Below are 24,582 nucleotides of genomic sequence, written 5' to 3'. Positions count from 1 at the left end.
GCACGGCTACAGGCTTGGGGCTGACCTGCTGGAGAGCAGCTCTGTGGAGAGGGACCTGGGTGTCCTGGTGGACGACAGGTTACCATGAGCCAGCAGTGTGCCCCGGCTGCCAAGAAGGCCAATGGCATCCTGGGGTGCATTAGGAGGAGTGTGGCCAGCAGGTCGAGGGAGGTTCTCCTTCCCCTCTGCTCTGCCCTGGTGAGGCCCCATCTGCAGTGCTGTGTCCAGTTCTGGGCTCCCCAGTTCAAGAAAGATGAGGAGCTACTGGAGAGAGTCCAGCGCAGGGCTATGAGGATGAGGAGGGGACTGGAGCATCTCTCCTACGAGGAGAGGCTGAGGGAGCTGGGCTTGTTCAGCCTGGAGAAGAGAAGGCTGCGAGGGGACCTTAGAAATGCCTCCAAATATCTGCAGGGTGGGTGTCAGGAGGATGGGGCCAGACTCTTTCCAGTGGTGCCCAGCGACAGGACAAGGGGCAATGGGCACAAACTGAAGCAGAGGAAGTTCCAGCTGAACACGAGGAAGAACGTCTTCCCTCTGAGGGTGACGGAGCCCTGGCCCAGGCTGCCCAGGGAGGCTGTGGAGTCTCCTTCTCTGGAGATATTCCAGACCCTCCTGGACGCGGTGCTGTGCAGCCTGCTCTGGGTGACCCTGCTTCGGCAGGGGGTTGGGCTGGGTGACCCACAGAGGTCCCTGCCAACCCCGAACATTCTGGGATTCTGTGAAAGAAAGCACAGCGCGGCTTCGATGCGTGGTTTTTATTGACTTTTAGAAAAAAAAAAAAGTTGTTTTTAAGACAGTTGTGTGCAGAAGTACCCACGTACGCAGAGGCTACGGGCGAAGCCACCCCTCTGCTCCTCGCCCTAGGTGGGAGCGCCAGTCTCTCCTGGCCAGGCGGGATGCGATGGGTGCTTGGCCAGGCACCAGGTGATGAAGGCTGCCTCTGCCAGGGCCTCCCTGCCTGCACCCCTGCCCGCAGCCGCTGCCTGCGCCCCTCTCTGTACAGAACAGCGGTGCTCAGCAGCGCCGGGCCTGCAGCGTGTTCCTCGCACGCGGGGCCGGCGGCCGCTCTGCCAGGGAAACAGAAGTGGTGGTGAGTCCTAGCGGGACAGCTTAAATAAAATAATACTTAAAAATCATAATACTTAAAATAAAAAAAAAGGGGGGGGGGAGTGGGGAGAGTAGGGGAAAGAAGTTAGCCAAAAAAAATACTGTCAGAGCAGCAAGGAGCCGCAAGCGTGCCCTTTGCCGGGTGCCGGCACTGTGCTGCTGGTGGGTTTGGTACCCGGCATCTCCCCTCACCCCATGGCTGCCCAGCCTGGCCCTGCTCAGCCGGGGGATCACACTGGGTTTGGCCTCCCTGGCCGCTGGTGTGATGGCCTCGGTGCTTCCCTGTCCCCCCCGCAGCACCCCCAGCCAAGACCCAGCCCGGCGCCAGGACGGAAGCAGGTCCGACTGCCGGATAAATCGGCCAAGCCCCTGCCGCCGGCGCGGGAGCGGGCACAGCCCAGCGTAGCCAACAGGAGATGGTCAAGGCACTCGTTGCTCGTGGTTTTGTGGTTTCTGTTTTTCTTCCCCTAAAAAAACCCAACAAAAACCCCAACCCAGGATGGTGGAGACCGGGGTTCGCTGCAACCTGCAGCCCCGCGTCTCTGGGCTCAGGGCTGGATGGGGCAGGCGCAGGATGCGGGCAGGCTGCTCGCGCCGCGGTGGCACCGCTTCTGCCGCGACCACCGTGAAAACCAGGGGTTGAAAGCCCTGCGGACAGAAAAGATTCAGTTCCCCAGCCCAGGGGATGCTCAGTGCCTGCTCCAGGTAACCCAAACCCTCGTGGTTCATGATTGCAGAGAGAAACCTCAACAAAAAAAAGCGAAGAAAACTCTGAAAAACAACCAAACCGAAGCAGAGAAACAGGTAAGAGGCTGCTACGGGAAAGCCACCTACAAAAGGGTAAAAAGAAAACCAACTCCAAGCCCAAAAAACCCTGTGCTGTGATTGTTCCTCAAATAACTGGTGCGGGCAGGGCTCGCTCTGGCCCCGCGGGTCCTGGCCCGCTCTCGGCACCACGGGGCTCTGCCGTCGGCCGGGCACCCAGCGCCATCGCCGGCCGCGCAGGTGGAGGGTCCCGCTCTGGGGGACCCTTCCCATGATTGCCTTTTCCTTGAGCTTTCCAGCATCTCCCAAAACAAGCCCCACGCCCCTGCTTGACCCCCAAGAAAGTGGTTTGAATTCCAGCTCCGGGAAGGCGGTTGCCTTCGGCATCTCCTGGTGCTGGACGGTGCCCCGGGGCAGCCCATCCAGCCCGAACCGCCCCGGGGTAACCCGAGGGTGCGGGCTGTGCCGCACTGGCATGAACCAAGCCCACCCTCACACACGGAGCAAAGACTTTGGGATTTCAGCTCCTTGCCAGAGCTGTCTGTTTATAGCAACACCAAAGCGAAAGTACGGTTCATTTGCCCACTAAAGCTCTCTCTAAATCTCTTTTTTTCCCAGCCCGAAAGCAAAGGGGAATCCCATCCGCTCCCCCTCGCCGGGGCTGCTGCCGCATCCCTCGAGTGTTCTGCCACGGCACCGGGCTGCCGCTCCTCCCGGTTTCTCAGCTGCCTTTCGCCCGGTGGCTCCCCAAATCCATTCCACCCTTCCTCACTGCTGGCGCAGAGGAGCGGGGACGCCCGGCCCGAAGCCGGGGTTCCTCTCCATCTCGCAGCCCGGCTGCATCGGCGATGGGCGGCTCCCCGTGATGCGTCCACGGGCTCGCAACCGCGCCGGGACCTGCCTGCGTGCTGGGAGCCTTCCCCGGGGAAGTGACGGCGGCGGCTGGCCCAGGTGGGTGAAAAAAAAACACCCCAAAAACCCAATAAAAAACCCAAAACGCAGGAAGAAAGCAGCAGCTGGTTCCGCTGGCGAGGCTGCTCGGCTGCTACGGCTCCCTCGGCCTGGAGGCGATGCTTGGGGGCTCCCCGAAGTCACCTGGCGTCGGGGCGTGGGTTCTCGTCTCGGTTTAAAAAGAGCAGCATTTGGTTTGACTGCGAAGAGGTGCGAGGCGGACGCCCCCGCCGCCTGCTCTGTCGCTGATTGTGTTTACAAATCCTTTCCCCACTGGGTTTCTTAATAATAATAATAATAATAATAATAATTAAAAAAAAAAAAAGCAAAAAGTCTCCTTTAGCTCTGAACCTGATTGGCTGCTGGAGGCACCAAATATCGTTGGGGACGGCTGCGTTGGGAGGCCCACCTGGTGCTCGTCGCCCGAGGCTGCCGGGGAGACCCTCGCCCCGTGCCCCCGCGGGCAGCCGGGGCCCAGCCGGGGCACCGGGGGAGGCGCAGCCCTCAGTTCCCCCGGTAAACCTCGATCTTGCTGGTTTTGGCCAGCATGTCGATGATGTGCGCCTCGAAGTCGGCGTCGTGCACCCCCGTCTTGCGGAACTCCCCGGCGTAGCGGTTGTTCTCCCAGTAGTGGTGCCAGTTGCCCCGGCTGTCGGCTCCGAAGCCGAAGACGTTCACCTGCAGCGGTGAGGGATGGGGGTGAGCCAGCCCTGACCCCCCCCACCAGGCTGGGCACCCTCTTGCCGAGCACCCGCTGCGCTGCCGGGGGGGCCTGGCACCATGCAGCGCCCCCACACAGCCTTCCCCCCGTTCCAGGGTGCCCATCACCATGGCGTCGGGCAACGGGAGCGCGTGAAGCTGCTGCGGTTGGACCCCAAGAACCCACCTCCCTCCTTAACCTTGCAAGGTTCAGGATCCCCAGCAACCCCCCCCGCGCCAGCCGGGACCCCGCAGCCCCGCGGAGGACCCCGAGGAGCCGTCGCCCACCTCGTCGCAGACGTGGAGGGCGAAGAAGAGCACCAGCATGCCGGTGGAGGGGTAGCGCCCGTGGTGCTCCGTCCAGCGGTCGTGGATGTACTTGAAGAAGGCAGGGTTGTAGATCTGCACCTGGGGAGGACAGGCTGGGGTTGGTGCCAGAGCCGCAGCCGCGCTCCCTTCGGCGCCGGCACCCGGGAAGGGGCACCGAGACGCATGTGGGGACCCCGGGGGATGACGGGAGCCGTGGCCAAACAGGAGCTCGTCACAGCAGTCAGGACGCGCTCCCCACCCTTACCTTTTCTTTGTCCACCCGCAGGAAAGGCTTCACGGGCGCGTAGGTGCTGGGGACAGAAGCGGAGAGGCCGGTGAGTTCCCGGGGGTCCTGCACCCCCCAACCCCGAGCTGCCGGGGGATGCTCCGGGACGGAGGAGCCGAGGAACCGGGGAGCGGCCAGCCCGGCGCCCGCCAGGTACTTACAACCTGATCTGGCCGGTGGAGAGGGCACTGGCGATCCAGAGCAGGTCCAGGGCTTTGAAGGGCACCAGCACGAAGCTGACGTTGGCGGGCAGGTTCTTGGCACTCTCGGGGTACATGAAGTGGTGCGTGGTCCGACCGCCCACGTCGCCCTCGAAACCCACCGTGGGGGCCTGGTTCATCCTGGGGAGAGCGTGGGGAAGGTGGCACCCCCCCCTCCCAGCCACCCCGTCCCTTGCTGGTGCCACGGGTGTCCCCCGCCAGCTGCTGAAGGGCACCGAGGAGCAGTTTCCCAGCCTGCTGATGCTCAGGGTGCTGGGACGAGCTGAGCATCCCACCAGCCAGCCCAGGGTGGTGGAGGGGCTGGACCCGCTCTCACCCGTCCTAGCGCCCAGTGGGACCTGTGATGGGCTCCTTGACCCAAGTAACGGGAGCCGGGCTCTGGCCACGGCGCACAGCACCGGGACAACCTCCCCGGCGTCTCCCAACTGGCAGCAGACCCAGAAAGACGCTGCTGTGGCGCACAGCGGGAGTTCAGCACCCACCGGCGCTGCCAGCATCGCCCCGTGCCTCCGCCCTGCCCCTGCCCTCACCGCATGACGAAGTCGTGCCCGTCGATCTCCGGCCCATAACCGGAGCCACGCAGGTTGCCCGAGTTGCCGACCACGGCGCAGCGGCGGCAGCGGCGCGGGTCGCGGGAGCGGTAGGGATCCTGGCCTGGCACGATCTGGAAGAGCTTGCTCAGGACCTCGTGGGTGTTGTGGGACTTGAACTGGGGCTGCAGCATCTGGGGCGAGGGGAGAAGGAGTGCGGGGAGGGGGCATCAGCCAGCAGCCCCCTCCTCGCCGGAGGAGCAGAAAGCCGTGCCCCCCCGTGCCGGAGCACATCATGGCGCTCCCCAGCACCGGGGGACCCATGCTGACATTCAGTGTGACCTGGACAGGCTGGAGAGTTGGGCAGAGAGGAACCTGATGAGGTTCAACAAGGGCAAGGGCAGGGTCCTGCACCTGGGGAAGAACAATCCCAGGCACCAGTACAGGCTGGGGCTGACCTGCTGGAGAGCAGCTCTGTGGAGAGGGACCTGGGTGTCCTGGTGGACGACAGGTTACCATGAGCCAGCAGTGTGCCCCGGCTGCCAAGAAGGCCAATGGGATCCTGGGGTGCATTAGGAGGAGTGTGGCCAGCAGGTCGAGGGAGGTTCTCCTTCCCCTCTACTCTGCCCTAGTGAGGCCCCATCTGGAGTGCTGTGTCCAGTTCTGGGCTCCCCACTTCAAGAAAGATGAGGAGCTACTGGAGAGAGTCCAGCGCAGGGCTATGAGGATGAGGAGGGGACTGGAGCATCTCTCCTACGAGGAGAGGCTGAGGGAGCTGGGCTTGTTCAGCCTGGAGAAGAGAAGGCTGCGAGAGGACCTTAGAAATGCCTCCAAATATCTGCAGGGTGGGTGTCAGGAGGATGGGGCCAGACTCTTTCCAGTGGTGCCCAGCGACAGGACAAGGGGCAATGGGCACAAACTGAAGCAGAGGAAGTTCCAGCTGAACACGAGGAAGAACTTCTTCCCTCTGAGGGTGACGGAGCCCTGGCCCAGGCTGCCCAGGGAGGCTGTGGAGTCTCCTTCTCTGGAGATATTCAAGCCCCGCCTGGACAAGGTCCTGTGCAGCCTGCTCTGGGTGACCCTGCTTCGGCAGGGGGTTGGGCTGGGTGACCCACAGAGGTCCCTTCCAACCCCCACCATTCTGTGGTTCTGTCCCCTCGCTCACCATCCACCACCTCTGGACGTCGGGCGGCAGGTCCATGTTCTCCTTGGTCCACACCGGCGAGACGCTGCCGTCGTAGCGCCCGTCAAACCAGGCGGCAGCGCCAGCCTCCTTGGCTGGGCAGCGGCGGCAGGCGCAGCCCCGGGGGTACGGATCCCCCTTGCTGAGCCGCTGCACGCCGGCGTAGCCGGGCACCAGCTTCACCCGGTGAACGGCGCCCAGCCCGCCGGGGTCCAGGTAGGCGATGCTGTGGTGGGAGTAGGTGAAGAGGAGGGACATGACGAAGACGAGCAGGAAGGCGGTCGAGAGGAAGCAGAAGCGCAATGAGCACTTCATGGTCGGCGGGCGGCTGAGCCGGGGAGGGCGCCCGCTGCGGCATAGGGCTCGGGCATAGGGCACGGGATGGCGTCAGCCGGCCAGCGAGGCTCCCTGCGGGACCCACAACTCCACATCACCGTGGCGGCAGGGAGGCTGCGGAGCCCCCCGCGAGCCGCCGCGCCAGGCTCCTACCTGCTGGGCTGCAGCTTTCCATCCGCGCGTCCGCTGCGGCAGCGCGGGGACCCGGCACAGCTTGGCACGCCGGCCTCAGCCGCGGCACCGCGCCTTGGCAGCTCCTCGGGGTCCTGGCCGTGGCTGGCTCCAGGCTGCGATGGCGCTCATCGTCGCCGGGCTCTGGCTGTGTCGCCGGCACGGTGCTGTCCGCCGCTGGCTCGGGGACACGGTGGTGACGATTCCAGCCTGGAAGGGGACGGCGGGTTACGGGACGGCAGAGCCGGGGGGCTGCACCGAGCAGGAGGACGGATGCCGTGGTTATTCCTTTGCAAAGCGCCGCGCAGCCCGTCCCAGGCGTGGGGGCTGCAGGAGACCGACGGCAGCCCCCCGCAGCTGTCCCCGAAGGGACATGGCGAGGGCTGGGACGCCGGCATCGCCTGGTCCGCAGCGGGGAGCTCCTGGCAGCTCCCGGGCTCTGCCCTCCCCGTCTCCGCCAGACAAAGGCTCAGCCACGGACTCGCCTCGGGAGCCGAACGGGCGGCTCCTTTCCGTGGGCTCCGTTCTCCATCGAGCCACGAGCAGCCCCTCCAACACCCTCTTCGCCGGCTGCCGCCCAGACGCCGCCGTTTCGCAGCCCGACGGGTGCCCGGGTCCCGACGCCGGCGGCCGTCCCCCCCCTGCATGGCAGCGTCCCTCGGGGAAGGTCACTCGCTCGCTCGTGATCCCGGTGGGTAAAAATAGCCGGGGCAGAGGTCTGGCCACCTGCGCCTGGGGAGGGACGGGAGCAGCGGGGTGGGGGGCAAAGCCAGACCCCCCTTTCCTCAGCCAAAAAATAAAATAGAAGGCTGAAAATCCCTTTTGACCACAGCTGCCGAGCCGGGGCAGGACCCCTCACCCCGGGGGCATGGAGACGTGACCCCTCCGGGGTGTTTTGGGGAGAGGGATGCCGGGGCAAGGACCCCCCCCAAGGCCAAACCCCGCGGTGGCATCACCTTCCCAGCTCAGCCCTGGCCCCAATTAGGCCAGCGCTATTTAGGAGCTGGCAGAGACTGGGATGCTTCTTCCCTACATAAAAACATCCTCCGGAAGACGCCGGCTTTCTTACCGGGGATGGAGGCTGCCGAGCCCCCCGGAAAGCTCCTTGCTGGAACGGGGGAGACCTAAGCAGGGACCAAACCCCCCCCCAGTCCATCGCACCGGCTCCCACCCAGATCATTAACCCGCTGTCAAAGATTTCCCCGAGCCAGGACTGAGGACAGAGCCAGAAAAGGGGTGCAGCCCCCCAGCCACGATCGGTGCCGGCTCAGGGGGGTTTCGGTACGCCCACGTGGCACAGGGACAGCCGGCGAGCGGCTGCAGCGAGCTGCTTGGGTTGCTGCCAGGGGAAAAAGCAGGGGCGGGGGTTAAAGGGAGGGCTGGCACCTGGGAGGGGTGGGATAAAGCCAGTACAAAGCTATAAACACCCCCCCCCCGACGCACAATGCTGGACGGTTTTGGAGGTAAAGGGCGATTCGGGGCGCTTCCGAGCTGCGACGTGGCAGGGATGCCAAGGGGGGTGGGCAGATCCCCCTTCCCGGCTCCCGCCGCTTGCCGGCCCAGGGGGCTTTTTACAGGCTGGAGGAAATCGGTTATCACGTGCCTGCTGTATTTTAGTTTCCGGTGAAAGGGGGAAAGGAAAAAAAAGAAATTCCCTTTCCGGCTCCCTAGCCGCATCCCGGCCGGCATTGGGAGCGCGTTTCGTACGGCCCCATCCCAGAGCCCCCCAGAGCTGCCTGTGGGGGAAACACCCCCCTCGGGCCTTCGACACCAGTGGCTTTTCCTGAGCCGTTGCTTCCCTCGCAGGGGCTGGCAGCCGTTCCCATCTGCCCTGCTCCCCCCAGACCCCAGCACCCGCCGTATCCCAGCCTCAACTGCTCCCTCCCGGCCAGCGCCCAGCCTCCAACCCAACCGGCTCATAAATATATGAATTAATCAATAAAACCCCACCGGCCGGGGGCGTTGCGGGGGGCTCTTTGCACCAGGTTTTGGTGTTCCCTTCTGAAAATACCGGGGCATTTGGTCCGTGGCGAGCGAGCCCGGCGTCACCGCCGTGCCATTGAACACCCTCCGGCTCCCGCATCCGTTCCCCGGGCTCCTTCCTCGCCTCCCGAAGGCCGCGTGCTCATCAAACATGAGTTTCTCCTTGATTGCAAGAGATAACGAGGCGAGGCTATTAAAAGGCCCCGGCAAACGGCTCTGCTGCTTTGACAGCTGGATGATTTTTCCAACCGCAGCATCTTTCGTTTCGGGATGAACGCCGGAGCGATGCGCGAGAGTGACGGATGCCTCCGCCTTCCCCTTGGCCACAACCCACATCCCCACCCAGACTTTTTTAGGTTTTGTCGGCGCTGTTTGCTCATTTCTCAGATCCCCTGAGCTGGTTGGCATCGGTTTCCTTGCTGGTACCGGGCAGGGTGGGTGTGGGACGGAGCCGTCACCGTGCGATGGGACGTCACCCACCTCCGGGCAGGGAGAGCAGGGGAGCGGAGGAGCAGAGGCTGCCGCTCCTCCCGGGGATGCCGGGGGCTGAAAATCCCCCTGGGTGTCCAGGTGCCACCCGTCCCACGGGCCCCGCGCGGGGACGTCGCCTCTGCTGCTGCCGAACCCTTCTCCGGGTGCCGGGGCAGGGCCCAGCTTTTGCAGGCGGAGGAGGGGGATGACCACAGGGACACCCTGCCCCGGACCAGCACCCCTCCTGCATCCTGGGGTGAAAAAATCAGATTTAGGGTTGGTTTTTTTTTCGACAAGGAAGGGAGCTGATACGAGGTGAGCGGAAAGAAACGCCGTGTGGCGATTTGCCTTCGCTGGCGGTTTTGGGCCGGAGTTCAGCCAGCGGGATTACAATAAAAATTCCTAAAACGGCTCAAATTTGCTTTTTTCAGTGGCCCGAGGTGGCAGCCCCCTCCCCAGCGGTGCTGCAGCCAGGGATGGTGCCCGCTCGCCTCCGCCGCGGCCGTCAGCTCGCGTTAGCTCGCGCTCGCCGGCTGCTCCGCTGGGAACGGCGGGCGGGAATCCCGTCCTCCTGCACCACTGGGCTTCCGACGCCAAACCGAGCCGCGGCGAGAAAAGCACTGTTAATTACAGCGGCCCTCTCCTGCACCGCCCATCCGGACGGATCACGTCTTCCCCTTGATTATTTATTCCCCCCCACCCCCCGGGAGCGGGACGGGAGAGGGAGTGGGGAGCGAAGGCCGTGCTGGTGTCCGGGCGTTTCTCCCCGCGATGCTGGGAAGGCCGGCCAGCCGGCAGCAGCCGGGTACGATCAGGAGAAGCCAATGTCACGGGCTAAGCCATCAGCCATCACCACACCCCGACGGCAGCAAGCGCCCGGTAACTTATTCCTCACCCTTTTAATTAATCATACTCTTATCGGCCAGCTCAATCAGCTAATGGATCCGAGTTAATTGGGTTTCCCAGGCTTTCAACCCTCCTCGGCTGCAATTCCAGCGTTCCCTTGCGCCCGGCATCCGGAGGGGCTGTTTCAGGCTCATCCCTCCGCGCTGGGATGGGGCCAGGAGGGAGCGCAGGAAGCCGAACCCCCGGCGCGGAGCTGGGACGGAGCCAGCCCCCGCTGAGGCCCTTTCCTATGGGATTTAGGGACGCAGGGGAAGTCCCAGCAGTGGGAAAGCTGAGGAAGGGATGCTCCCACCCTTGCCAAGGGATGGGGCTTGCAGGGACCGCTCCAGCAGCACCCCGAGCCCCTCGGCTCGACCGCAGCACGGCGGGGACCCTGCGGGTGCCCGCTGCAGCCCCAGCACCCTGCGCTGCCCATCGGGGCGATGCTGGGGGTCGGGGGCTGCCGCTGCGGAGCCCAGCTGGGGGCTCGGCCAGCTGCCAGCGCTGCTCCCACTCCCCTCTGCCAGTCCCCCGGCTCTCCCCGGGCCGCCCCAGGGAAATGGGGACCCCCAGCCCCTGGGCTCCAGGGTGGGTGACAAGCTCTGCTGCCCTGCACCCCCAGGCATCCACCCCAGAGGCCCCAGTTTGCACCAGCTGCCCCAGCCGCTGGGAACCACCGAGCTGGGTACCACCGAGCCACCAGGCTGGGCAACACCACGTCAGGTACCACCGAGCCACCGGATCACCACCACTCCATTGGGCACCACTTGGGTCAGGTACCACCAAGCCACTGGGTCAGGGACCACCAGGTTGGGTACCACTTGGGTCAGGGACCAGTCAACCACTGGGTCAGGGACCACCAGGTTGGGTGCCACCAAGCCACTGCGGCATGAACCACCACATCAGGTACCACTGGGTTGGGTACCACCAAACCACTGGGTCAGGGACCACTAGGTTGGGCACCACTTGGGTTAGGTATCATCAAGCCACTGGGTCAGGGACCACCCAACTGCTGGGTCACGTACCACCAGGTTGGGTGCCACCAGCCACTGTGGCACATATCACGACATCAGGTACCACTGGGTTGGGTACCACCAAGGCATTGGGTCATGGAGCACCAAACCGCTGGGTCATGGACCACCAGGTTGGTTGCCACCAAGCCACTGCGACATGTACCACCACATCAGGTACCACTGGGTTGGGTACCACCAAGCCACTGGGTCAGGGACTACCAAGTCACTGGGTCGGGGACCACCAGGTTGAGTACCACTTGGGTCAGGTACCACCAAGCCACTAGGTCAGGGACCACCCAACTGCTGGGTCATGTACCAGCAGGTTGGGTGCCACCAGCCACTGCGGCACATACCACCACATCAGGTACCACTGGGTTGTGTACCACCAAACCACTGGGTCAGGGACCACCCAACTGCTGGGTCAGGGACCACCAGGTTGGGTGCCACCAAGCCACTGTGGCACGTATCATGACATCAGGTACCACTGGGTTGGGTACCACCAAACCACTGGGTCAGGGACCACCCAGCTGCTGGGTCACGTACCACCAGGTTGGGTGCCACCAAGCCACTGGGTCATGGACCACCAAACCGCTGGGTCAGGGACCACCAGGTTGGGTGCCACCAAGCCATTGGGTCAAGGACCATCAAACCACTGGGTCAGGTTGGATGCCACCAAGCCACTGCGGCACATACCACCACATCAGGTACCACTGGGTTGGGTACCACCGGGTTGGGTACCACCAAGCCACTAGGTCAGGGACCACTGAACTGCTGGGTCACGTACCACCACATCAAGTACCACTGGGTGTGTACCACCAAGCCACTGGGTCAGGGACCACTGGGTTGGGCACCACCGAGCTGGGTCACTGCCCACCGCTGCCTTCTCCTCTCCCCCATTCCCCCACCAGCTCCCCAGGCAAAGCCACCGGGCCCTGCAGGGAGCCAGCCACGTCTCCATCTCATCCTCCCACGGCTGTGGGCTGGGGTCAGCGGGGCCTGCCTGATCCGTGCCCACCTCCACACCCCTGCTGCACCCCACAAACACCCCCGAATCGCTCTCAGCCCATCTTCAGGCACCTGCAAGGATGAAGCCACGGTGGGTGCACCGTGAGCCGCCAGCGCCGGGAGGGAACCGCTCCCCTTCCACCACCACGGCTCGCTCCACTGGCCCGCGCCTGTCAGCTTTCCGCTCGATGCCTCACCGGAAAATATGCGCCGGAGCAGAGGACGGCTGGACGCCGCGGCGGGGAGGTGCCGCCACTGCCGCCGGCCGTGGCCTTTTGCCCGGGGAAGGAGAGCGGGGACGTGGGCCCCCCGTGTGCCTCACCGTCCCCCTCCCCGGGGCTCGGCAGCTCCGGGGATGGGAGGCAGCGGCCAGCCAAAGGCTTTTGAGGGCTGGTTGGTGGGTGCCGAGACCCAAAGCCCCCTGCTCTGTCCCCCAGGACACAGCCTGAGCAGAGAACGGCAAACTCAGCGCACGCCCGGGGTTTGCCCTGCTCGTGGGCGGCGCCGAGAGCCCATCGAACTCGTTAGGAAAATCGTACTGACGAGATCGCATCGCAGGGACGTTACGAAAGGCTTCCGTGGCCAAAGCCCGTCGATCCCAGCACAGCCCAGTTGCCGCTGGGAGCTCCCATTAAATGCCAGATCAGAGCAGCTCCCCCGGCGAGGGAACCCGGCTGCTCCTCCGCTGGAGCTGGGGCTCCGCTCGGACACCCGGGGAGAAGGGGGCACATCCGCATTTTCCTAATGAGCCCAATTACCGCTGCAGATCCGAAGTCCCTTGCTGGGGACGCGGCGGCGCCCGGGGCAAAGTGACTGCAGCTTGCTCTGGTTTCCCGAGAGCGAGCGTTGCGGGGGTTATTTTAGAGCCCCAGCGCCGAACTAGTCATGCAGTAAGGAAAAAATAAAGATCCATACATCACCCATGCACATATATATATATATACGTATATAAAAATTGTTTATATATTCACCATTCACCCATGTGCGGTTTTGGGGGTATCCTTGGGAACTCCACCTTGGAGCCGGGGCCCAAATCCCTCGCAGCCTCCAAAAAAGTTTCCGGGAGACGCCGACGGCAAAGCGCGACGCGGAGCTGGGAGCTCCCGCCGACCCCCACGCAGGGCAGGCTCCGGGAGGCCCCCAGCCTCTCCCGCCGCATCCCAAGCCCCGGGGACTGGCGGGCTCCAATAAATCGCAGCTCGAGAAACGCCGAAGCCGGCCGAGCTGCTGGAGAGCAATTAGCCGGTTGCACTCTTGCAAGAATTAAACGCAACGGGAGGAGACGAAAGCCGCTAAGCTGCCGGGACCTTGGCGTGGGCCAAGCCGGGCGGCATCCGGCGTGCCAAGAGCCGGCAGGGAAGCCGTCGCCGGAGTCTTCCACCTAAAAGCAGCATTTTGGAGCTCGTTTGGGCATGAAAATTCCAGCCCGCGTCAGTTCCGCCAGTGTGCGGCTGCCGGGGCTCTCCCTGCCCGCCTCCGGCGTCGGCGAGGCGTGGGCGGCGAGCGGGAGCGCGTCGTGCCGTTCCCAGAACCGCCATCAGCTCCTCGGCGGAGAGGGAAACGCCGCTGGCAGGCGGCTGCCGCGCCACCGGCCCACCGCATGCTGCCAGATGGGGATGGACGGACGGACAGACGGGCACGCATGGGGCTACGGGGGGGAGGGGGGCAGCCAAGGCAGCCTCCCCCAAGCCACACCGTTGGGGACGCGACATCTGGCTCTGCTAAACGGGGAAGGAAAAGGAAAACCAAGCCCAAACCGCCGAGCAACTTCCCGTCCCCGCTCATCGCTCCAGGCGGTGCTGGATCCCGGGGAGCCCCCAGCCCCTGGCCTGGCGGAGGGGATCCCCAAATAACGGGGGGGCCAAGCTGCCTCCACCAGCTGGGAGCCTGCCCGCCTTCCCGGAGGGAACTTCGGCACGTTTTGGGGGTTCGGGTTCCCCCAGCCGTGGTTTTCACTCGCTCGCAGAAGGAGGGGACATGGCCCTTACTCCCGTCCGAGCTCGCCCACTGCCCAAGTGCCGTCCTCCCCCCCCCAAAAATCATCCTGCTAGGGTGCAGAGCCCTCGCCCTGGGGAAATATTCAGGGGCTTTGCACCGAGCGCTCTGGCTCCGCAAAACCTCGCCTTCTCCCCGCGACGGCATGTGGGGGGGTCCCTGGCACCGCCAGGCCCTGGCACTGACCCCGCTCCGGGGACGCGGTGCTGGCACCCCGCAGGCACGGGCACGGGCACGGGGACGATTCGCGGCGTGGTGACACGGTTTCCTACCCTGTCCACGGCAACGCCAGCGCCGTGTGTGTGAAACCCTGGCTGCCACTACCCAGGCAAAGGGACGCCGCGTGTCACACGGCCACGGGTCACACTGCCGCCGAGGGACCTTCCACGCACACCGACACCGGTGGGGACGGCAGCTGGCACCCGCGCCCCGGGCACCCACTGCCAGGGGCCAGAGCATCCTCCCTGTCAGCACCCTGGGGCTGCACCCCACGGCTGTGGCTGGTGCTCCCTCCCTGGGGCCAGCACCCCAGCACCGGGACCAGTACCAGGACCAGCGCATCATCTCGGGACCAGCACCCCAGCACTGGAACCAGTACCGGGACCAACACATCCTCCCAAGACCAGCACCCCAGGCCAGTGCATCCTCCCGGGACCAGCACCCCAGCACTGGGACCAGCACCCCGGGCCAGTGCATCCACCTGCGACCAGCACCCCAGCACTGGGACCAGCACCCTGGGCCAGTGCATCCTCCCAGGACCAGCATCCCAGCACTGAGACCAGTGCATCCTCCCACAACCAGCATGCCAGCACTGGGACCAGCACGCCAAGACAATGCATCCACCCGCAACCAGCACCCCAGCACCGGGACCAGCACCCCAGCACCGGGACCAGCACCAGGACCAGTGCATCCTCCTGGCACCAGCACCCCAGGACAGCACCGCAGCACCGGGACCAGCACCCCAGGTCAGCGCATTCTCCTGCAACCAGCACCCCAGCACTGGGACCAGCACATCCTCCCGAGACCAGCACCCCGGGCCAGTGCATCCTCCTGGGACCAGCACCCCAGCACTGGGACTAGCACTGGGATGTGCATCCACCCACAACCAGCACCCCAGCATCGAGACCAGCCCCCCAGCATTGGGACCAGCACTGGGACCAGTGCATCCTCCTGGGACCAGCACCCCGGGCCAGCGCATCCTCCCAGGACCAGCACCCCAGCACCAGGACCAGCACCGGGACCAGCGCATACTCCCGGGACCAGCACCCCAGCACCGGGACCAGCACCGGGACCAGCACCCCGGCCCATCGCACCCTCCCGGGGCCACCGCGTCCCCCCGGGGCCGGCACCCCGGGGCTTGATCCAGCGCATCCCGGGTGCCCGCTGCCCGAGGCCGGCACCCGGCCCCGGGACCAGCACCCACCACCGGGGCACCCCCGCCAGCCTCCCCCGGCCGCAGCCGCGATCCCCGCCGCCCCCCCCGAGCGGCCCCCCGCGCCGGGCCGTGCTCGCATCCCCCCCAGCCCCCCGCCGCCGTACCTGGCTCGGCCCCGCACGGCCCCTCCGCCGGGCTGCCCCGGGCCCCTCCGCCGCCCCCCGCCCCGCGCCGCGCCCTCCGCGCCGTGCGGGGCCGGGCCGTGCCGCGCCGTGCGGAGGGGGGGGTGGGGGGGGCGGGGTGGGGGGGCCTTGCCCGGCAGCCTGGGAGATGTAGTCCTGGGGCGGCCCGGAGCCCGGCGGGGCTTGTGGGACTTGTAGGAGGCAAGCGGGGCCGCGCCGCGCCCACCCGGCACCCCCGGGACCCCCCGCGGCTCCCGCACCGGCACCCGGCGGGGCCCCCCCGCCCCCCCCAGCAGCGCAGCTGAGCCCGGGCGCGGTCGTGACAGGGATGACCCACGGCGCTGCGGGGTGCCCGCCTCCGCCGGCACCCGTTTTGGGGTAGAAAACCCTCGAAACCCCTATTACACCTTCTCCAGTACCCCTCCCCGGGGGTGGGGTGGGGTAGGGGGGACTCAGCGCCGGGAAAGGGGTGCTCTGTGCCTTTAAGCGGCCGAAGGGGGGGGGGGGGGGGGGTGGCTCGCGCGTGCCGGCCGCGCAGTGCACGCTGGGAAATGTAGTCCGACACCGGAGGCGGGCGCGGGGCGCTGGCGGGCGCCGGACTACAGCTCCCGGCAGGCCCCGCGGCGGCCGGGGAGGGGAGGGGGAGCGATGGCGGCGGAGTGGAGCGTCCTGGTGCTCACCTGCCAGCGCGGCGGCTGTGTCCCGGCCTTCCAGCGAGGCAAGCGGCGGGGCCGGGGCGGGGGGCCGCTCCCCTGGGCCGGGGTGCTAGCCCTCAGCCGGCCTCTCGCTCGGCAGAGCTGCAGGCCCGCCGGCTGAGGGGCGGCCTGGGCCCGCGGCCCCCCGCGCTGCTCCTGGCCGTCGAGGACCCCTGGGCCCGGCTGGGCAGCGGCGGGGCCACCCTCAACGCCTTGCTGGTGGCGGCCGAGCACCTCAGCGCCCGGGCGGGCTGCACGGTGAGGGGGCCGCCGCGGGCTGCGGCGGGGGGGAGCGGGGCGGGGGGCCGGGGGAGGCCGCAGGCCTGGAGGGAGGTGGGGGGGGTCTGGGGGGGTGGCTGAGTGTCCCCCTCTCTGCCCTCCCAGGTGGTGACCTCCGACGTGCTGCGGGAAGCCCGGATCCTCGTCCTGCACACGGTGAGAGCCGCCCTGCAGCCCGGCTCGGGGCCCCCCATCACCCTCTCCCACGCCGTGACACCCCCCCCGGGTTCCCTCTCCCACCCCGTGACACCCCCCCCGGGTTCCCTCTCCCACCCTGTGACCCCCCCGGTTCCCTCTCCCTCTAGGGCCGCGACTTCTCCTTCGATGACTGCGGCCGGGCCTTCACCTGCCTGCCCGCGGAGGAGCCCGGCGCCCCGGCTGAAGCCCTGGTCTGCAACCTGGACAGCCTCCTGGGGACCATGGCGCAGCGGGTCTGTGTGGCCCGTGGGTTGGGGGCCCGGGGTCGCCCCCCGTGAAGCTTTTGGGGTGCCCTCGGCGGGGCGGGAAGGGCGCTGGGTGCCCCCAAGAGGGCCGGGCGCCTTCCGTGCCATCCCTGGGCGTGTGGCCCTTCTCTTGGCAGCTCTGCGTGGGCTCCCCGCCCGGTGTGTGGGTCTGCAGCACCGACATGCTGCTCACCGTGCCCTCGGCACCAGGTGAGGGGGTGCCAGCCTTTCCCCCAGCACCCGCCGCAGCTCGGGACAGGGGCGGGAGCTTGCGGTGGCACAGCCAGCTCAGCCCGTACCGTGCAGCTGTGGGCGCTCAGGTGTTGCTGACCCCGGTGCGGTTGGGAGCATCCGTTGTGCCTGCTGGGTGCTGCTGTCACCGCCTCTGCCATGGGCCCAGTTTGCAGGCAGTCGTGCCCGGTGCGGGTGCGCTCGCTGCCGCGGCGTGCACTGGTCTCCGTCCCTCTCTCCAGGGATTGACTGGGACGGCTTCCAGGGCGTCAGAGTGATCGCGGTGCCCGGGAGCCAGGCGTATGCCAGAAACCACGGCGTCTACCTTGCCGATGAGCAGGTCAGGAGCAGCTCCCCCTTCAAGGGGCATCTCTTGGAGGCGCAGGGGGCCCCACCCCTTCGGTCCCCTGGGTGCTAAGGTCACAGCCGAGCCACGGGACCTCGCCTTGAGGAGCTCGTTGAGGTGGTCTCGCTCCCAGGGGCTGGTGTGCGACATCATCTACAAAGGCACGGAGGCCCAGATCCAGCAGTGCGCGCGGCCCGACGGCACCGTCCCCCTGGTACAACACAACTCGGGCATCGGCGGCCCTGCGAGCTCCGTCCCTCGCGTCACCACGGCCGTGCCCTCAACCCCGCTGTGCCCCGGCAGGTCTGCGGGGTGGTTTTCTTCTCCTCGGACGCTGCCGAGCAGCTGCTGGCCACCCACGTCATCCCTCCTCTGGACGCTTGCACCTACATGGGGCTGGACTCGGGGGCACCGCCCATGCAGGTGACAGCCCCTCTGCGGGGGACCGGGACCCCTCGCCCCACGGGTGCCGCGGCTGGGTGTCTCTGTAGGGCCTGTTTGCCCCTGTGCTGCTGGGTTTGGGCAGGAGGAGAGCACCCTGCAGCAGGGTGGGGGTCGGGGCGGCTGCACTCAGCGGGGTCCCTTCTCTCCCCAGCTCTCCCTCTTCTTTGACATCGTGCTGTGCATGGCCAGGGGGGTGACAGAGGAGGAGTTCCTGAAGGGCGGTGGTGACGCCAGCGTGAGGAGCGCCCGCTCCGTGCTGTGGACAGCTCTGCGTGCCTTCCCTCTTAGCATGGGTGAGCAATGCTGCGGCAGGCACGCGCAACATGACCCGTCCCCGAGCCCCCTTCGCCTCTGTGGGGAGAAGTGGGGTGGTCGGGGCCTGGTACCTGGCTGTTTCTCCCCGCTGCTGTGGGTCCCCAGGTCTTCTCTCCCCACCCCTTCGGCTGGCGGATGTTCAGCCCAGCTGCCCTTGGCTCACACCGGTGTCAGGCACCCCCAGATTCGCCACCGGTGTGCTGACGGCTCTGCTCCCCGCCCCCCCCCCGCAGCCTGCATCCCCGACGCGTCCTACGACTACATGACCACCTCTGCAAGCGACCACATCTGCAGCCTGACGCGCCTGCCCGGCTCTGCCAGCCACCTCCGCTTCTGCAAAACAGCCCACTCCCACGTGGACGTACGTCCGTCTGTCCTCAGCCTTGCTCACGCACGTTTCTGGGGGGTCGCTCCGGGCTGCGCGGCCGCAGCCCGGTCCCACGTGCCTCTGTGCCCTCGGCAGCAGCCCTGTCTCCTGGAGGACGGCTCTTCGGTCACCAACTGCCTGCTGGAAGGAGCCGTGCGGCTGGCGGCTGGCAGCGCCATCCAGCACTGTCACCTCCAGGTACCTGGCTGGGCTGGTTGTCCCCTTCCGAGGCAGGGAGCTGGCTCTGCTTTGGGGACGGCTCTGGGGCCAGCCGTGCCGCTCAGGGCCCTGCTGCCTCTTCCGCAGGGTCCCCTGGAGATCGGGCCTGGCTGCCTCCTCTCGGGCCTCACCGCAGACGCCTCGCCGGCCCTGCAGCGCTGTCCCCTGCGCGACGTTGTCCTGCAGGGCCACCACCTCCGGCTGTGTGACCTGCCCTGCCGGGTGTTCACTCTCACCGGCCGCCTTGACGACTGGCAGGTACGGGGGAGGCGAGGCGGCACGAGGCTCCCTGCGAAGCCGGGGTGTCACCGGCCCCTCCGGCCCCCTGCAGAGCCCTGCCGCAGAGGCCACCTACCTGAACGTGCCCTGGGCTGAGTTTTTCCGTCGGACGGGCGTACGGTAGGTGCCACGTGCCAGGACAGGACCGGAGACCCGGCTCCCGTGGGGATGGCTGCAGCGGGAGGCGTCGCAGCCACCCTGACCCGTCCTGCGTGTCCTTGAGTCCCGGGGCGGTGCTGACGGGCTCTCCTGCCATCAGGGAAGGGGACCTTTGGGACGCCGAGACGCCGTGGAGCAGCCGCTGCCTGCTCAGCGCCCGGCTCTTCCCGGTGCTGCATGCCTGCGAGGCGCTGGGGCTGGAGGACGTGCTGTGGCTGCTGGCCCCGGCGGCGGTGGCTGGCGAGCGGTTGGCGCGCTGGCGGGCGGCCTGGCGCATGTCCTGGCAGGAGCTGCTGCCGTGCCTGGACAAGGCAGCCGAGCTGGGCGCCCGCCGGGCCCTCTTCTTCCTGCAGGGGCAGCGCAAGGTGCGGCGGGTGCTGCTGGGGCGGCAGGACCGCAGCCTGCTGCCCCTTGCCCGCAGCGCCGTCCACGAGGGCTACCACCAGGCCATGCTGGACATGCTGGACGAGGGTGAGCCTCACACGAGCTGTGTCTCGTATCTCTGGGTGTTGGGGCTGTTTGGTGCTCCCCACCACCTCTGTTGACCCCCCACCCAATGAAGAACCCATGGGGGTGCACCCCCAGGGCATCTGACAAGCCGGGGTGGGCACAAGCCGCACGAGTCCCTCGTTCCTCTCCCCTGGAGCCAGCTTATTGCAGAAGCGGGCTGGTTTGGGGTGGCCTGCAGCCTGGCTGTGGCTTTGCAGCCTCCTTTTATTTTCTAGTTGCTGCCACGGCCGGTGATGCCGGCATTGCGGCACGGGCGCTCGCCTGCATCGCCGAGGTCCTGGGCTGCATGGCGCAAGGGGAAGGGGGCTTGCGGAGCGGCCCCGCAGCCAACAGGGAGTGGGCCTCGGCTTTCAGGCGCCTGGAGAGCGGGGACGTCGCCGGTGGTGTCCGGGAGCTGGCTGCCAAGCGGCAGAAGTGGATGAGCAGGTGAGGGTGGGGCCGGTGAGCGGCAGCTGCCCCGTCCTGGGCATTGTACCCTCAGCAAGTTTGCTGATGACACCAAGCTGGGAGGAGTGGTGGATACACCGTCAGGCTGTGCTGCCATTCAGCGAGACCTGGACAGGCTGGAGAGTTGGGCAGAGAGAAACCTGATGAGGTTCAACAAGGGCAAGGGCAGGGTCCTGCACCTGGGGAGGAACAACCCCAGGCACCAGTACAGGCTGGGGCTGACCTGCTGGAGAGCAGCTCTGTGGGGAGGGACCTGGGTGTGCTGGGGGACGACAGGGTGACCATGAGCCAGCAGTGTGCCCCGGCTGCCAAGAAGGCCAATGGGATCCTGGGGTGCATTAGGAGGAGTGTGGCCAGCAGGTCGAGGGAGGTTCTCCTTCCCCTCTGCTCTGCCCTAGTGAGGCCCCATCTGGAGTGCTGTGTCCAGTTCTGGGCTCCCCACTTCAAGAAAGATGAGGAGCTACTGGAGAGAGTCCAGCGGAGGGCTACGAGGATGAGGAGGGGACTGGAGCATCTCTCCTACGAGGAGAGGCTGAGGGAGCTGGGCTTGTTCAGCCTGGAGAAGAGAAGGCTGAGAGGGGACCTTAGAAATGCCTCCAAATATCTGCAGGGTGGGTGTCAGGAGGACGGGGCCAGACTTTTCAGTGGTGCCCAGCGACAGGACAAGGGGCAATGGGCACAAACTGAAGCAGAGGAAGTTCTGTCTGAACATGAGGAAGAACTTCTTCCCTCTGAGGGTGACGGAGCCCTGGCCCAGGCTGCCCAGGGAGGCTGTGGAGTCTCCTTCTCTGGAGATATTCAAGCCCCGCCTGGACGCGGTGCTGTGCAGCCTGCTCTGGGTGACCCTGCTTTGACAGGGGGTTGGACTGAGGGATCCCCAGAGGTCCCTTCCAACCCCCACCATTCTGGGATTCTGTGATCAGCGCAGTCAGGGAGCTGCAGCGGCAGGCTCAGCATCCCTCTCTCCCTAGCCCGGCTCTGCTGGTGCGAGCGGCTCGGCATTACGAGGGCGCCGAGCAGATCCTCGTGCGGCAGGCGGTGATGTCCTCCTGCCAGTTTGTCACCGTGGGGCAGGCCGAGCTGCCGCCCTTGGGCTGCTGGGTGCAGGTGGCATGTCCGGCCCGCCTGGACCTCTCCGGTGAGTGAATCCCCGCCGTGTGTCACCCCCGTGGTGGTGGGGGGAGTCGGGGTGGCACATGAAGCTGATGGCGAGCCTCGGCAGGCGGCTGGAGCGACACCCCCCCCATCACGTATGAGCACGGGGGGGCCGTGGTGGACGTGGCGGTGCTGGTGGACGGGTGCCGGCCCATCGGCGCCCGGGTGCGGCGAATCAGCGAGCCGGAGCTGCGCCTCGTCAGCCTCGGCGGGACGCCGCGGGGCGAGGCGGTGGCAGAGCTGGTGTGCCGGGAGCTGGAGCACCTGCAGGACTACTGCCAGCCACACGCGCCGGGTGAGGTGCCGCCGGCCGCACGGCCTGGCTGTGGACCCCCAACATCCCTTCGGTGTCCTGACGCCGCGGTGCCGGGGCGGCCCGTCTTGGGGACGATGGGGTGCGGGAGCGGGTAGCGCAGCAGGCATCAAGCTTTGCTTTCTCCTCTCATTTCCAGGAGCCTTGCTCAAAGCCGCCTTCATCTGCACCCAGGTCGTGCAGTTCCCCTCGCAGAAGCCCCTGCGCGCCCAGCTGCTGGAGAGCTTCGGGGGGGGGTTTGAGGTGCACACCTGGTCCAAGCTGCCCCACGGCTCTGGCCTCGGTAAGTCCGCGGGGAGAGGGCTGGGGTAGTCCCTCACTGGTGCCGGGGGGTCCCTCCGGGACGGGGCATCCCCCTTGCTGCCCCACAGCACAGCCCCGGCTCTCCCGGGCACGCGCGGCACCTCGCTGCCCCGGCCGTGCCCGTGCTCCCTGTAGGCACCAGCAGCATCCTGGCGGGAGCGGTGATGGCGTCGCTGTACCGGGCGGCCGGGAAGGCTGCCAGCACCGAGTCCCTCATCCACGCCGTGCTGCACCTGGAGCAGAGGCTGACGACAGGTAGTGGCCGGGAAGCAGCTGGCACGTGGGGCGAGGGCCTGGCGGTGGCTGAGGACCCTCCGCCGTGCAGGCGGCGGTTGGCAGGACCAGGTGGGCGGGCTCGTGCCCGGCATTAAAATCGGGAGGTCGAAGGCCCAGCTGCCGCTCCGGGTGGAGGTGGAGGAGATCCCGGTGCCTGATGGTTTTACCCAGACCCTCAGCGATCACTTGCTGCTGGTGTACACGGGGAAGACTCGCCTGGCCCGCAACCTGCTCCAGGTAACGCCTGGGTGCCGCAGGCTCTGCCCTCCACTCCTGCCGTGGTCTCGTCTGTCTCCATCGCTGGTGTGGGGCTTTGCCACCCCGGCAGGAGCTGGCACCGATGGCTGCGGGTGCAGCACTACCCCCCTGGTGCTGCCACAGCCCGGAGGATGGTGACAGGGACGTTCTGCTCTCTTGCAGGACGTGGTGAGGAGCTGGTACGCCAGGCTGCCCTCCGCCGTGCAGAACGCCGACGCGCTGGTGAGCAACGCCGAGGAGTGTGCCCGGGCCTTGAGGCAAGGTGCGAGCCCCCTTCCCTGGGCCAGGCCGGCCCTCTTAACGGCTGAGGAAACACCAGCTTCCCTGGGGACAGTCTGTGCAGTACTTCCCCGGGGGGGACAAGAGCTGCGGGGCGTGCAGGCTCTTGCAGCTGCAGAGGCCTCAAATCTTCCTGCAGGCGCACTGGCACGTTACAGGCAATGCCCCAAAATTCAGGCTCGAGTGAAGACGTGAGGAGGCAGGGGTCTGGCTGATTTTCTGTGAGCCATCCGCGCTGGGGCTGGGGGCTGTGCCTCGCCTGCACCGTGGATTCATTTGGCCTTTGGCTGCTGGGATGCTGCGGGGGCGAAGCCAGAGCATTAAAGCAAACGAATTCTTCCCCAGTGGAAGATTAAAAATAAACAGCAACGTGACAGGGCTGGGTTTGCTCGGTCAGCAGGCAGAGCTGGGAGGAACCGGGTAGATGAGCAGGCAGAATTTAGCTTGGGCTGAGCAGGAGAGGAAGGGACGGGTTTCTGCCCCTTGGGCAAGAACTAGAGGCAAATCGTTTGCGCTCTCCTCTCTCCGGCAGGTAACCTGCCGCTTGTCGGCAAGTGTCTGGACCACTACTGGCAGCAGAAGAAATGCATGGCCCCAGGGTGCGAGCCGTTGGCCGTCAGGCACATGATGGCTGCTCTCCAGCCCTACGTCTACGGGCAGTGCTTGGCCGGCGCTGGTGGCGGTGGCTTCCTTTACATCTTAACCAAAGCCCCGCGGCAGAAAGAGGCTTTGCACCAAATTCTAGCAAAAACCGAGGTGAGATGTGAGCTCCCAGGTGGCTCGCTGTCACAGGTGGCGTGCAGAAGCTCACTTTATGTAGCACAAGCACTAGGAGCACCTCGCCCTGTGGGGTGAGATTGTTTGTCGTCCCCTTAGCCCTCCCCAGGACCGCGGAGGTGAGAACAGTTCTCTTGCTGTCTCCTGCCCCAACCTCTTTTTTTTTTTTTCCTTTATTTTTCTAGGGACTGGGCAACTTCAGCATCCACAGCATCGAAGTGGACATGGGTGGTTTCTCTGTGGAGGTTGTGGGATGTGAGCTGGAGGACGGTGCTCGCCCTGGAGGGGATGTGGCTGTGTGAAGGCCTCCAGCCCGGACCTGTTCCCGGCAGATACGCAGGGCAGGGGAGGTTGCAGCCGGCTGCTTTCCAAGCAGGGCAGTCCCCACACGGATCCAGCAGGTGCCTTAAGTCTTGATGTGGCCTTTTTGTGCTGCTACTTGCCCCAAAAACCACAGCGGTCGGAGAAGCTGTGACAAGCCAGGCAGGGAAAACCATCCGCAGAGGGTGGCCTTGTTGGAAGGACAGTCTGCTAGGGCCACCAGGCTGATTTCGGGGTTTCACTCCAATTTTTATGGTTCTCCAAAGGGAAAAGAATAGCATTTGTGATGCTGCTTCTAGCAGGAACGTTCCTACTCTTCCAGCATCGGGGGCCTGCACTGCCCATTTGGCATGCAGTGCTCCTGCAGCAAGGACGCACCTGGGTGTGGAATCAAGTCCCTCTCCTGTGCTGAGAGACTACTTCTGCAGTGATTACTAGTCCCTGCAGTCTCTTTGAATAAAAAACCTTGTTCCCAGCATCTGTTTATGCCCCTCTGTCCCTAGCAGGGCTCTTCCCCTCCCACGGGATAGCAAGGGCCCAGCAGTGCGGGGTACAAAGCTCTTGCAGGGGTGGGTAAGGCAGAAACTGCATGCAGGGGCTGGACGTGCCCCTCCTGAGGCTGCGGCATGGCAGAAGATGAGGAAGGGTGGATGATTGTCCCTGCAGCTCCCTCCGGGCCCCCAGACACACACGGCACCC

The 24,582-nt window shown here is 66.1% G+C and overlaps 2 protein-coding genes across 9 annotated transcripts; one reads left to right on the top strand and one right to left on the bottom strand.

Annotated features, from left to right (window-relative positions):
* Positions 1-740: 740 nt before the first annotated feature.
* ST3GAL2 (ST3 beta-galactoside alpha-2,3-sialyltransferase 2) lies at positions 741-15,512 on the bottom strand. Of its 4 annotated transcripts, XR_012765340.1 has the most exons (9): positions 7,044-7,211; positions 6,541-6,768; positions 6,034-6,459; positions 4,869-5,062; positions 4,279-4,458; positions 4,097-4,142; positions 3,811-3,930; positions 3,233-3,501; positions 741-3,104 (listed from the first exon to the last, which is right to left on the bottom strand). XR_012765340.1 is itself a non-coding variant. In XM_075433770.1 (8 exons), exons 3-8 carry the CDS (start codon positions 6,364-6,366, stop codon positions 3,328-3,330), a joined length of 1,047 nt encoding a protein of 348 aa, XP_075289885.1. In that variant the 5' UTR covers positions 6,367-6,459; positions 6,541-6,768; positions 15,450-15,512; the 3' UTR covers positions 741-3,327. The 4 variants fall into 4 exon arrangements, 3 of the variants coding, with proteins under 3 accessions (XP_075289885.1, XP_075289886.1, XP_075289884.1); XM_075433770.1 differs by lacking the exon at positions 7,044-7,211 and adding an exon at positions 15,450-15,512 and having other exon boundaries at positions 741-3,501; XM_075433771.1 differs by lacking the exon at positions 7,044-7,211 and adding an exon at positions 12,887-13,014 and having other exon boundaries at positions 741-3,501.
* A 588-nt stretch (positions 15,513-16,100) lies between these two features.
* FCSK (fucose kinase) lies at positions 16,101-24,353 on the top strand. 5 transcript variants are annotated; one of them, XM_075433908.1, is made up of 23 exons: positions 16,101-16,185; positions 16,263-16,420; positions 16,547-16,597; positions 16,747-16,872; positions 17,022-17,094; positions 17,358-17,455; positions 17,595-17,675; positions 17,765-17,884; positions 18,057-18,198; positions 18,454-18,581; positions 18,687-18,785; positions 18,894-19,064; positions 19,138-19,205; positions 19,345-19,715; positions 19,970-20,180; positions 21,173-21,339; positions 21,424-21,651; positions 21,809-21,952; positions 22,108-22,227; positions 22,298-22,485; positions 22,669-22,768; positions 23,318-23,541; positions 23,748-24,353. In XM_075433908.1, the coding sequence occupies exons 1-23, from the start codon at positions 16,116-16,118 to the stop codon at positions 23,862-23,864; spliced, it is 3,255 nt and encodes a 1,084-aa protein (XP_075290023.1). In that variant the 5' UTR covers positions 16,101-16,115; the 3' UTR covers positions 23,865-24,353. The 5 variants fall into 5 exon arrangements, with proteins under 5 accessions (XP_075290023.1, XP_075290022.1, XP_075290021.1 ...); XM_075433907.1 differs by having other exon boundaries at positions 18,684-18,785; XM_075433906.1 differs by having other exon boundaries at positions 18,454-18,785.
* Positions 24,354-24,582: the final 229 nt, after the last annotated feature.

Source organism: Opisthocomus hoazin, chromosome 12, assembly GCF_030867145.1.
Source record: "Opisthocomus hoazin isolate bOpiHoa1 chromosome 12, bOpiHoa1.hap1, whole genome shotgun sequence".
Classification (NCBI taxonomy): Eukaryota; Metazoa; Chordata; class Aves; order Opisthocomiformes; family Opisthocomidae; genus Opisthocomus; species Opisthocomus hoazin.
Note: the sequence above shows the minus strand (reverse complement) of the source record. Positions and strands in the feature narration are given on the sequence as shown.

Excerpts from the sequence above, each read along its gene's own strand:
- ST3GAL2 (XM_075433770.1), bottom strand. The coding sequence starts at position 6,366 with ATGAAGTGCTCATTGCGCTTCTGCTTCCTCTCGACCGCCTTCCTGCTC. Across the intron at positions 5,063-6,033 it reads ACGTCCAGAGGTGGTGGATG|ATGCTGCAGCCCCAGTTCAA; the intron begins GTGAGCGAGGGG and ends CCCTCGCCCCAG. Across the intron at positions 3,931-4,096 it reads TGCGGGTGGACAAAGAAAAG|GTGCAGATCTACAACCCTGC; the intron begins GTAAGGGTGGGG and ends TGTCCTCCCCAG.
- FCSK (XM_075433906.1), top strand. The coding sequence starts at position 16,116 with ATGGCGGCGGAGTGGAGCGTCCTGGTGCTCACCTGCCAGCGCGGCGGC. Across the intron at positions 18,786-18,893 it reads TCCAGCACTGTCACCTCCAG|GGTCCCCTGGAGATCGGGCC; the intron begins GTACCTGGCTGG and ends CCTCTTCCGCAG. Across the intron at positions 19,065-19,137 it reads GCCGCCTTGACGACTGGCAG|AGCCCTGCCGCAGAGGCCAC; the intron begins GTACGGGGGAGG and ends GGCCCCCTGCAG.